This window comes from Cetorhinus maximus, chromosome 6, assembly GCF_964194155.1.
Source record: "Cetorhinus maximus chromosome 6, sCetMax3.hap1.1, whole genome shotgun sequence".
Taxonomy (NCBI): Eukaryota; Metazoa; Chordata; class Chondrichthyes; order Lamniformes; family Cetorhinidae; genus Cetorhinus; species Cetorhinus maximus.
Genome location: NC_135884.1, coordinates 13,324,060 through 13,337,033, shown reverse-complemented (window position 1 = coordinate 13,337,033; position 12,974 = coordinate 13,324,060). Strand labels below are relative to the sequence as shown.

Sequence of the window (12,974 nt, the reverse complement as noted above, 5' to 3'; positions counted from 1 at the left end):
GTCATCATTACTGAGACTAGCTATATATTCCAAATTTATTAATTCATTGGATTCAGATTCCACCGGTTGCCATGGAAGGGCCTCAAAACCTGCATGGAGTGGCCCCTGGGAGGCCGCTTCCAGACAGCTGCTCTGTCCCCTGATGCCTCTGGGGACCTGGAGGCTGACTGGAAGGTGGCCCATGGGTGGGGTGGTGCAAGGAAACCGGCAGACTGGCTGGCGGTACAAAATTCCCCGACCGCCCGTCTCCGTTCTCGTGCCCACTGGGGCCAGAAAATGCTGCCCCGACAGCGCGATCGACAGTGCTTCAAGGTCAAAGGCGAGAGCAGGATTGTCCGTACAGAAACGCTAAATTTTTCAAGCTGAAATTCCGTAAAAGCGGATAGCGCTAAGAAAGCTTATGAAAAGGAGGAGTCAGAGACGCTGCACTCTCCACTACAGCAGCCATTAAACTTGTTGCGCCATGTAGAAATGTAGACTCGATGGGCCGAAGGGCCTCTTCTGCACTCTGTGATTCTGTGATTCTCCAGTTGCACCTGCTCTTGCATCAGAAGCAGATTTTCAAATGGTTGAGGTTATGACGGCAGTATTGTTTATAAATATTTACATGACTAAATGGGAAAAAATGAGTCAAATTACGAAATTTACATTTTAAATCATCTTGGAGTTTCTTTGTCACAGAATGTTAAATTATAGGACGTTAGTTGCAATTGGCCATGCGATATGTACATTTTTTAAAAAGACCTATTCATTTTTATTTGGAGCGTAGACACAGCGCGGGAAGGAGGAAAAAGATAAAAATAAGGCTGAGGAGAAAAGTAGTTAGGATACAAAGGGGGCAAATAAATGATTGGGAGAGAAATGTGAAAATGGTGACCTGTGATTTAATCCCAATTAAATATGATTGAGGATTTGACCATTTTAGGAACGTAGGAACAAGAGGAGGCCATTCAGCCCCTTGGGTCAGTTCCGGCACTCAATGAGATCATGGCTGATCTGCAGCCTAGCTCCCCATACCTGCCCTTGCCCCACCCCCCCCCATATTCCTTAATACCTTTGTTTAACAAAAATCTATCAATTTCAGTTTTAAAACTCAGTATTACTCTCCAATTAATCTAAAAGCAAAATACCGTGGATGCCGGAAACCTGAAATAGAAACAGAAAATGCTGGAAATACTCAGCAGGTCTGGCAGCATCAGTGGAGAGGGAAACTGCGTTAACGTTTCGAGTCTAATATGACTCTTCATCAGAATTGGAGAGAGGTAGAAATATGATGGGTTTTGTACTGAAAACTCCAGCATTTTCTTTTTTTTAATCTCCAATTAATCGGTTTGATCATTTTTCACATCCCTCCTGCTTTGTCAAGGTTTTGCTCATTCCTCTTGTAACAGACATTGCACCTGATTTAAGGACCCCTCCTCTTGTGGTTTCACAATCACCTCCGAGGTGTCCCTCTTTCAAAAAGAGGAATAGATCAAAAGCAAAATCTAGGTTTCCTTCGCAAGGAGCTCAAAGCCTAGTGATGTGTGTTGTGCCAGATACTGTATGTTCAGCTGCCTGTCGCTCATTGTACTTCTTCTCCCACTCTCTTTACATTTCAGTTTCAACCCAAAAGCGCTCCTGTTAATGGAGAGACCACACTGACGCTGTGTGGCTGGCATTTCCAGTCCCCACATGCTCCTCCCATAACAGCAACCTCCCATGTGATTCAAGTGGGATCCCGACCTTGCAGAGTCATTCCTGAGAAAAGCAACGACAGGAGGTAAGTTTGTACATTTCATTCTTCCCCCATTTAAAATCTTCATAAATACATGTTTAAGTTAAGGAGTCTCCTTGTGATGATTCCCTTTTCGAAGGGAAAAGCTTGCTATTTGGGGAAACCTTGTGATTACTCTGCCTGTGTAGCCACTTGCAACCATGCGAATGGAGGCTGCCGCTTCTGAGTAACTTTACCAGTATCGGTTTTCCCAATCCTTGATCCCGAGGGAATGCCTGTTTTTTTGTCAATGTAAAAGTCAGGAAAAGAGTGCAGAGATTGTTTTCATATCCTAAATTTCATTGGCTTCCCTGCAGGAGGTAGGTGGGGCAGAATCACCATTGGCTTCAATGAGGCGGAGGGTGCTGTTCATTCCCTTGTCAAATTTCCGGATTAAACGCTTACCGAGTGCCCAAATGTAAGGTATAGCTCCCAGTCAAACATGGAGCTGCAGCCTGCCCCTGCACCTTTGGCAGCTGGAGGGTCTGAGGGAGTCCTGGGGGCCAGGCTATAGACAGGAAGGTTTCTCCTTCATTTTAATTTCCTGACTCCAGGATGTTTACTGGTTCCCTCTGCTTGCTGATTCCTGAGCAGCCGCAGAAAACCCCAATATCGAGCCCCGCAAACTGTGCTTGAATTTCTTGTATTTTCCACCCAGTGCAAGGGTGTGGAAGAGCCTGGTGCCATAATGGGAGGGGGGGGGGGAGGAGTTTGCAAAATTAAATCAGCCCTAATACCTTCTTTGATTTGTATGTTTGTTGATTCTCTTAGCGTGGCTAGGGAAGGGAACAGTATAGTTCAAGTAGTGAATGCCCTTGACAGTAGAGGTCATTGACCTGAAGTATCTATTGAGCTCTAGAGAGGGAAACAGAGTTAACAGAGAGGCCATCGATCTGAAACGTTAACTGTTTCTGTCTCCCCAGTCGCTGCCTGACCTGCTGAGTGTTCCCAGCATTTTCTGTTTTTATTTCAGATTTCCAGCATCTGCAGTATTTTGTTTTTGTGCTGAGCTTGCAAGTATGATTAAGAAGAACGAAAGTGTCTTTGAGCTTGAGAAACTGATTGGCGAGTTCTCCCGGTGTCTCTCAATGAACGCCGCTAAAAGAATTGATATGGTCATTTATTTCATTGTGGTTTTTGGTACCTTGCCGTGTAAAAATTGACTCCATGTTCCCCTACATTACAACAGTGTCTGCACTTCAGAAGTCAGCTGCATCTGAAACATTTGGGTTATACTGAGGTCAGGAAAGGTGCTTTCTAAATGCAGATTTTCTCCTTCTCTCTCTCTCTCTCTCTCTCTCTTTCTCCCCCTGCCTGAAAGGGGAACAGTTAGAGATACACATGTAACATCATGCTGCAGTATCAGGAGCTCACTAAACCATCTGCAGGAGAAAAAGGCACCTCATTCTAGTTTAAACCTGGCCCAGGCCCTTTAAGGGCAAATTTCCGCCAGTAACCGTAAATAGCCTGTAATTGATTAAAGTGCCGGATTTTCCCATCCTGAATCAGGATGGAATGGAGCCAGGACGGCAAAGGGATTGACACGGACAGCCTGCGTGCTGGTCTGCCGTCTCAGTTCCTGACTTTGCTGACTTTCCTGAGGACAGTGGGAGGCCGGCAGTGGCGGGGGGGTGGGGGGGGCGGGGTTGGGGGGGGGGGTTGGGGGGGGGGGGGCGGCAGTGGCGGGGGGGTGGGGGGGGCGGGGTTGGGGGGGGGTTGGGGGTGGGGGGGGTGTGGGGGGGAGGAGGGGGGTGGGGGGGGGAGGAGGGGGGTGGGGGGGGCAGCTGGGAAAGTGATATCGTCTGCCTTGCTAGCTGGGTGTGTTTACGCACTTTCTGATTTACTGAGATTTCTATGGCGGCCTTTAGGAGCTCGTCAAAGTTGACCTGCTCCAGCCTGATAGGCGGCAGTGCTGAAACGCTGGATTGGATGGAAAAAGTGCAAGTCTGGACAAAAAAAAACTACTGAGCAATTTTAATAACCTATTTTTCCCTACCCTCTGCTGGGTCCCCAGCTCTCCATTTGCCCTAACCACTATGATCCTCTCGCCACTTTAAGACCGGGCACAGACAGCAGCCACACCAATGGCTGCTGACCCAGGCCAGATTGTGGCCCCCCCACTTCCCTTGTGTCCCACCTCCATTCCCATCCACCCCCCCTCCCCCGGCACGAATTGGACAGCAGACTCATCTCTAAGGTCATTAAGGACCCTGACCCTGTGAAAACCCCACCTCGCAGAAGGAAATAAAACAGTGAAAACTGAGAAATAAGAGCACTGCCTTCTGGGCTCCCGGAAGGCTGACAACAGAGGTGGGAATGCAGGCCGGGATTGGTCCTGACTCTTGATTCCAACCTCGAACTGGAAAAATCCGGCTCAAGGTGTCTGCCGCCAGAGAACTTTCCCACAGGAAATAATTGACCAGGTAGGTCGGGTGTCACTTTTGATCCAATTACATGTCTCCTTAAAAATGCATAGAGCAAGTCAAGCACAGCTCTCATGAAGGCTGTCACTGTACCTATTTGCAAAGAGCTTTCGGGATCTGTATAACCTTTTACTTACACGTGCCAATCAATTTTGAAATAGTCTTGTTTTTAGTAAGTGACTGTAAAGCATTTGTGAAGTTTGCTGTTCATATACTGGAGTGTGGCTACAGAGAAATCTTACAAGTTAATTACTTAATTGAATGATTCATATGACACAGTGCGCCTCCCATGCATTACAGCACTGGCTTACAGTCTTGTAGTTTATACTTTCAAGTGTATAAATGTGTAGTTAATTCTATTTTAAAACTTGCATTAAGATTCATCAGTGCCTCAGGTGGTACATGGTCTAATCCTGTGGTAAGCTCATGCCAGGGTACAGTTCTATCGCCTGCCCTTTATATAAGTAGTCAGAAGTGAGTGCTTGACAGGCGATTGTCTGTCAGGCACGGATGGCGGGCATTAGAATGCCATCGACTGATGTAGATATTTCCACTTGTGGAGGAGACCAAAACCCAGAGGCCATAAATATAATATAGTCTCTAATAAATCCGGTCGGGAATTCAGGAGCAACATCATTACCCAGAGAAAGGTTAGACTGTGGAGCTGTGTACCACTGAGGAATTGCTAAGGCAGGTAACATATTAGCATTTCAGGGGAAGCTAGGCAAGTACATGGGAGGAGGGAATTGGGCACGGGGTGAGACAAAAAGGGATTGGACGAGAAGGTCCATGTAAAGAATAAACCCACGTCGAGCATAAAAGCTAGCATGGACCAGTTGGGCTGAATGGCCTGTTTCTGTGCTGTACTATTTGTGTACAAACACGTGGAGCAACAGGAATTGACATCCTATAAACTTGTCTTTCTTCCCCTCCCTAGCCTAGGAGAGAAATGGTTCAGCTCCACACAGTGGGGGAGGTCATCAGTCGATGTGGGGAAAAGGGGAGGCAAAAAAGTGTTCAGTTGAGCCCATAAAGAGTTGGTCACTTCACCTAAGTAATCTGTCACCGTAGATATCACGTGGACTGAGATCTCCGCTCGTCAGGTGATTCCCTCGTGTGATCGGAGGGCCCTGGAGCAGATGGGAAACCGGCCCCCGACTGCAGTTGACCTCTGACCACGATTTCACACCGTCTGGCTAATTATCGGCCAGCCAGCGTGAAACATGCACTGAGAAAGGCTCAGCACTGCCGGTGGGGGTGGGAAGAGGGCAGGTGCTGGTGAGCACTTCCACTGACCCCCCTGAAGGCAGACCGCTGCCTCAGGGAGCTGCAGACCTCCACAGAATGAACTAAAACAACAAAAAATACTGCAAAATATGTCCATGCAGCACAACCAAGCACCTGAAAGCATACGTCAAATAAAAAACCAGTCCCCAGATATCTCTTTGCATTTTATTTCCCCGCGGAGATTTCATCCCCGCCCTAGATCGAGGTTTGAGCAAAAATGTAAAGGCCGCCTGGCCGATTAGTCCGTCCGCCAACCGTAAAAACTGGACGGGCCGCGAAAAATCGCTTTCAATTGCTCCCTTAATGGGCTTAATTACCTGTTTAATGGTCAGCGGGCGCGATTCCGACTGCTGTGCGCGCCCGCTGAGCGAGATAGTGTGCAATGGGCGTCAGGGCGCTCACCCGACATCATCTCCGCGCTATTTTGCGGCCAGACGGGTGGGGCACGCGCCCGCTCACGGGACATAAAATTCTGGCCCATGTCTAATCAGGTAAAGTAAACAGTTAATTTATATTTAAAATGGGTGGGGAAAGATCTCCTCAGTTCACTGTTAATAGTAAAGTTGCTAACGCGTTCCTTATGCACTCACTGACATTTGCTAAATGTGCTTATTTCATACACTGAGACAACAAGCAACAAAACGATGATTGGGATGTTGGAGCTTCGCCCACTCACCAACACGCAAGGCTCAGTCAAGCAAATCCTCACGCTTGACTACAAGTTTGAACTGATTTATCTGATTCACTTATTTCGAACTCCTTTGTACGAAGCTCTTCAAAAAAAAAAATCAGCTTCTCACACCCTTGTAGCCGAGGGCAGTGACAAGGGCGTAAAATGTATCTCTTTTTTCTTGAACTCTTTTTTTTTTCATTGATCATTTCATTGCTTATTTTCCCTTTTTCTCTTTCGTCTCTCTCCCGCTCCTTGCTTTTGCCTCACTCCATTCCTTCAACCCTGCCACTCTCAGTCTCCTCCGCCACTTCTGTGCTCGTCCGTCATTTCTTTCTGTCAGACCTTCTGTCTTCAATCTCCCACTGCACTTCTGGTTTTCCCCTTCTCTTCGTCCTATCTGTTTTTACTTGCCACCTTTACTGCACTTCCGTTTCTCTTCCCTTCAGTGCTGTCTCTCTCTCTCTCACGAACACCCTGTTTCTTGTCTTTTTCCACACTTCTGTTTTATTGCGTCCATCTTCTACTTTATTTTTTCCCTCCCTTCCTCCACTTTTACATTATTCTTTCTCCTTTGTTTTATATGTGCCTCTCTCGCTCTACTCCCTCACTTTTCTGAGTGTTGCTGGCTGTCCCCTCACTTCTCGCTCTTTTTTAAAAAAAAAAAAATCATTCATGGGATGTGGTCATCACTGACTGGGCCAGTGTTTATTGTTTATTCCTAATCACCCTTGAGAAGGTGGTGGTGAGCTGTCTTCTTGAACTGCTGCACTCTGTGTGGACTCATCTCTCTCCGTTTCTCTACTTTTCATATCCCCCCCTTTCCCTCACTTTTCTCTCTCTCTCTCTCTTCGCTCCCCCATTTCTCCCTCTTTTGCCCTCTTCTCTTTTTTCACTTGCCTTTTTTTGCAGTTCCAACAACTTTCTTCCATTTTCTGTGGCGTGGAGGGACAGGATTGGGGTTTTCTCAAGAGTAAGGGTAGCAGACTCTTTAATGCCTGTGACAGGAACGGTGAGAAACTAAACAAGTTCGCACTGAAGTTGGACTGCCTTTGACTGCTCTGTGTTGTGGTTGCAGTGATTTCACAGGCACTCTTATGCCATCTGTTGTACATTAGAAAAGCAGTGTGAAAAGTTTGGTAATCCTGAGTGTGGTTTTTGCACGGCTTTTGTGTTATTTTTGGGGCTAGTACAATGGTGTAGTATTCATCTATAGGTCAGAGCCACTGATTACTGGTCAATTCATAAATGTGTCCCAAATGTTTAATAGGTCTCAATGATCATGTGTTTTTATTTGCACAGAGCTGATTCACTCCCTGTTTTATATTAGTTAATTCATTGGCTGAATGATAAAGAAAGGTGATAACTTTAACATCGTGTTTGTGTAGGGTTTTTCTACGTGTGATACATAGCAGCTAGACTGACAAATAAAACTCTTTGCCTATAATGCACTACAACGTACACCTTGAGCACATAATCTAGGCTGACACGTCAATGCAGTTCTGAGGAAGTGCTGCACTCTCAGAGGTGCCATTCTCTGGGTGAGATGCTAAATTGTCTTCTGAGCTTCTGCTTACCCTCTCGGACGGACGCATAAGATCCCTTGGCACATTTTGAAGAAGAACAGGGGATTTCTCCCTTGTGTCCTGGCCAATATTTATCCCTCAAACAGCACCACTGAAACAGTTTATCTAATAATGATCACATTGCTGATGGCGGGAGCGTGTTGTGCTTAAATTGGCTTCTTTGCTCCCTATATTAAAACAGTGACTACACTGCAAAAGCACTTTGACGGTCGAGGCTGTGAAAGTTGCTATATAAATGCAAGTTCTTTTGTTTTATGGTATTGGGTTTTTTCCTGTCATAATACATGTAAAAACAACAAAAAAAGGAGTTAAAACAAGGCTGATTTACAGAAATATCTCCTAGTTTAAAATATAAACATTTAAGGAGTATTTTGAAGTAACAAACAAAATGAGTATGAAGATGATAGAGTGGAAACTCTGCCCACCTGTTCTTGCAGGTTTGCAGCCTAGGCCACTTGAGGCCTGCTTCTCTTAGACCTTTAAAAAAAAGCATTTTTTGAGCGATCTGCAGAGGTCCTTTTAAGGAGCAGCGGTTACTTTCACTAAAGGAAGACAGCGGCATAGCGGTAATGTCACTGGACTAGTAATCCGGAGATAGGCTAATGGCCTGGGGGCATGGGTTCATACCTCACCATGCCAGCTTAGATTTAATTAATAAATCTGGAATATCAAGCTAATTACAGTAATGGTGACCATGACAACTATCATCAATCATTGTAAAAACCCATCTGATTTGCTAATGCTGTTTAGGGAAGGAAATCTGCTAACCTTACCTGGCCTGGCCTACATGTGACTCCACACCCACACAATGTGGCTGACTGCCCTCTGAAATGGCTGAGCAAGCCAATTAGGGATAGGCAATAAATGCTGACCTTACCATTGATGCCCACATCCCATTAAATAATAAAAAAAAATCACCTGGTATAAATGGCCATGCATGATCCAAGCTGCCCATTTCTACCTGAAAATGGAAAGTAATTTGCATATTTAAGCCTCCAACCTGTTTCAGGTGAATGGTTGCTCGCTCCTTGATAGGCCCACATCAAAATTGCATCAGGCAGATCGTGGCCTTTAAAGGGGTGAGTGATTTGCAAAGACTTGTCATTTGCCATCTGCTTCAGGTGAAAAATAGGCAGTTGGCGAGTTGGAAAACGCAGCCCATCCCAGTGGGTTTAATTTTCATGAAGATCCTCCAGATGGTGAGGCATAACTTTGGTGGAAAACCCATGGGAAAACCTAGAAACATAATGTCAATGCAGCTGATACCTGACTCTTCCATTAAAGATATGTCGCGCCTGTAGGAGAACATTCTGTGGAAATTCACCCCCAATATCGGGTCAAGTGTTGGAGTTTTATGATCTTTGATGGATCAATATTAGCCAGGATGCCAGGGAGCACTCCCTTGCTCTTCCTTAAATATGTGCCATGGGAACTTTTATGACAGTTATCTGAGGGAGGACAAGGTCATTCTATTCAAACATGAAGCACCTTGACGGTTTTGTTCCTATCCATGATTGAGTTTAGAAGACATGCTGTTGTTTCCTTCCCCCAGTCAAATTTTGCAAAGTATTCCTCAGCCTGCCTGTTCCTGGTCTGTTTGAAATCATCAGCACGATGTAGATAAGGCAAAAAGATTCTGTGTTTTAACCAAAAAGGTTTGAGCATTACTGACCTTGAAGGAAAGGGGCAGCAATGGGTTACGGGATCATGATCATCTCCAAGTTTCCTTCCATGCCAAACCCCATCCTGTCTTGGAAATATATCGCTGTTTCTTCATCTTCGCTGGGTCAAAACCTTAGAATTGCCCCCCTAACAGCATTGTGGGTGTATCAACAGCAGAAGGCGGCTCATCACCACCTTCCCAAGGGCAATTGGAGATGAGCAGTAAATGTTGACTACAAATTAGTCAGACATTGGACATGTAAATACACATACCAGGTTGTAGTGAGCGAGAACCTTTTATATGGCGGCTGTCTGATACACTGAACATCGAAATAGGCCTACAGTTAAAAAGCCCAAAATGCATCTATGACAATTCAAGATACCTATAAAGCTATATTGCACCTAATTCTTAGCTCCTCCCTCCTCCTAAATTCCTGACCAGGTTCAAAACATAATGATATGTTGGATAACTCCATGCTGCTTTTTTTTATCCTGGATTAGGGGTACTGAGATTTGGCACAAAATTTGAGAGGTCAAGAAAGATAGAATTTTAAAATGAGGCTTGAGACCTATGAACCTGATCTTAGCTTATTTTTAGTGTGAGCAATAGAGTGGATTTTTAGGGCATTTTTTTTTGCTGTGAGAGGTTCAGGTGGGATCAGCATTTTACCACACTAGTAAAGCATGCTTGAACATGCCTGCTCGCACTGAATTGGCAAAAATATTTGGTTAATACATTCTATTCTCCTGTATACTTTACCTCGATGAGAATCAACTTCATCTAAAATGTTTCACCTGAAGAAAATCTACCCATTTCAGGAAGGAAAAAAATAGTTTAGCGCAAGATGCCCAGGCAATAAAGTTCGGTTTCCTTTCCCTGCTGGGCTCTCAACTTCACCGTGACATGAGGAGAAAGCCTTTAAGTAGAAGCTGGGCAATTTTCATAGGGTGAGGAAAAAGTCAGAAAGATTGTCATCACTTGGATGCACTTACATGTCTCCTAAGTGGCATAGATAGCATGCCCACCTCTCCATACTACAAGCTGGTGTGTGCTCTGGATTATTCAAACCTATAGTTCTCTCTTAGAAAGCTATTGAGCCTGAGGCTCAATAGAAAATGGCAAAACTGAGATTGGTAGATTTTTGTTAAGGGAAGTGAATTGGACAAGAGTTAAAATGCAGATCATCCAGCATCTAACTGTTTGAAAATAAGGGGGTCACTCATTTAAGACAGAGATAAGGAGAAATTTTTTTCTCTCAGAGGGTTTGGAGTCTTTGGAGATCTCTTCCTCAAAAGGCGGTGGAAGCAGAGTCTTTGAATATTTTTAAGGCAGAGCTAGATAGCTTTTTGATTAACAAAGGGGCGAAAGGTTATTGGGGTTAGGCAGGCATGTGGGGTTGAGGTCACATTCAGATCAGCCATGATCTTATTGAATGGTGGAGCAGGCTCGAGGGGCTGAGTGGCCAACTTCTGCTTCTAATTTGTGTGTTCGTGTGTTCAAATGGTGGAACAGGCTTGATGGGCTGAATGGCCTATTCCTGTTACGACATTCCTAAGATTGGAGACAAAATTTTAAGAGGAAAATTCTACTGTAAATCATTACCACACTACCTGCCAGAGCAACACACTGTTCCGTAGTTCTGTTGTATCCTGCACTAATTGTTCGTATGACAACACTCCTGTTGCGTTGCAATCTGTTTAAAAATAGGTGATGATCTTTTGTTGAATTTTACAGAAATTGCCTCCAGCACAACCGCCTCTCACTACCTGTTAGGATTCTGAGAGTGGATTGTCAGTGGGCTGAGTTTCAACTGTCGTACAGTTGAGGACTTCATCAGTATTAAATGCTTCATGATCGTAAAATAATTTAAAAAGTTTACTGAGCACACCGTACTAATGGTAAAGAAGGAAAAGTCTTACATTTTTATAGTTTATTAATTTGTAACTCAGAAATGTCTCAAAGCAACTTGTAATGAATTACTTTTGAGGTGCAGTCGATGTCATGTAGGTCAACGGCAATGATACTACGTATGGCCAGAAGAGATCATGAGCTTACTACAGGTTGCTAAAGCAGTGTAACACTTGACTTCACAAAATTTCCAATGCAGTTGCAAGTTCTGCTGAAGTGATGCTGTATTTGCTTCAAGAATGAGAGGGCTGTGTGCTGCATTTTTGCTTTTTGGAGATGCTTACTGACAGAGCCTGCCATTGACCTTAAGAGATGGAGCACAATATGAGCACCTTTCTGACCTAAAGGACAGGATTTCAGCCCCATATGTGGGCGGGTTTGGGGGCAGCAGGGCATGAAAATTAGCGCCGGCTGGCATGCCGACTTGTCTGCTCTATCTCACTCCCGAACCATTTTCCCAGAGGCTGGATGGGGCATGGCAGGGCTGTATGCCCGCAAGCAGTGGGCAGCCAATCAACGATAATTAAAGGCTATTAAGGCCTAATGTCAGAGGCTGGCTGGAATTTTTCAGTGGGCCTGCAGGCCCTCCGAGGTGGACTAGGCCAACTGCCTGGTGGTGGCCTCCCAATGGCAGACTGGGGAGTCAGTGCTTCAGGCAGGCTTCGAGGACCTCCTGCCTTCCTGGCCTCAGTTCCCCTTCCACATTGGTGGCTCTGATGCTGAGGGCGTTTTTACTTTTAAAGGTTTAACTAGTTGGAGAGAAAGTGCCTCGAAATGGAGACGCCCTCTCTCTCCCTCACCTTTCATGCTTAAGGACCTCCTATTGGCCCTCCAGCTTCAAGAGCCTGCCCGTTGTCCTTAGTTGGATGTCAACCCCAGCCCCTGGCCACTAATTGGCCAATTCAGGGAAAATCACTGCCAGGTGACTGGTTCCCACACGGAGTGGTGTTGTGACCCCATTGACCCCAATGTTTGGATCCTGACCCAAAGGGCAACATCCTGCCCAAAATCTCTGGTATTTCTTGGAGTGTGGGTAACGATTAAACTGAATTTCTCCAAAAAAGTGAGCTCTAAAAACATCATTGCGATGATACTCTTCCTCGATGACAAAAGCTCATTGGCACTTGTCCACCTTATTTATTTTACTCTTGTTTGTTCTTTAGTTTTTTTTCTGCCAGTTTTCTTCCTCAAATCAACATCACCAAAAACAAATGCTAAAAAGCTAAATAAAAGCAAAATACTGCGGATGCTGGAAATCTGAAACAAAAACAGAAAATGCTAGAAAAACTCAGCAGGTCTAACAGTGTCTGTGGAGAAGAGAAAAAACAGAGTTAACGTTTTGAGTCTGTATGATTCTTCTTCAGAGCTCTGAAGAAGAGTTATAAAGACTCAGAGCATTAACTCTTTTTTTCTCTCCACCGAAGCTTTTAGATCCACTGAGTTTTTCCAGCGTTTTCTGTTTTTGTACCAAAAACAAATTATTTGGTTGCTGTCATATTACTGTTTGTGGGAGCTTGTCATACAGAAATTCACTGACACATTTCCTATGTTACATGTAACTATACATCAAGGGTAATTAATTGGCTGCAAGGCGGTTTGGGACATCCTGAGGTTAATTCAAGCCTTGTTTTCTTCTTTCATTCTTTTCTCTCCTTTCCTCTTCCTAAAGTGTTAACTTTTC

The 12,974-nt window shown here is 44.8% G+C and overlaps 1 protein-coding gene across 1 annotated transcript in view; it reads left to right on the top strand.

The window, feature by feature from the left end:
- mst1rb (macrophage stimulating 1 receptor b) overlaps positions 1-12,974 on the top strand; it is a 131,462-nt gene that overhangs the window by 71,909 nt on the left and 46,579 nt on the right. Inside the window, exon 6 of the mRNA XM_078543199.1 lies at positions 1,602-1,762. Coding sequence (XP_078399325.1) covers positions 1,602-1,762 — 161 coding nt within the window. The remainder of the gene's footprint in view (positions 1-1,601; positions 1,763-12,974) is intronic.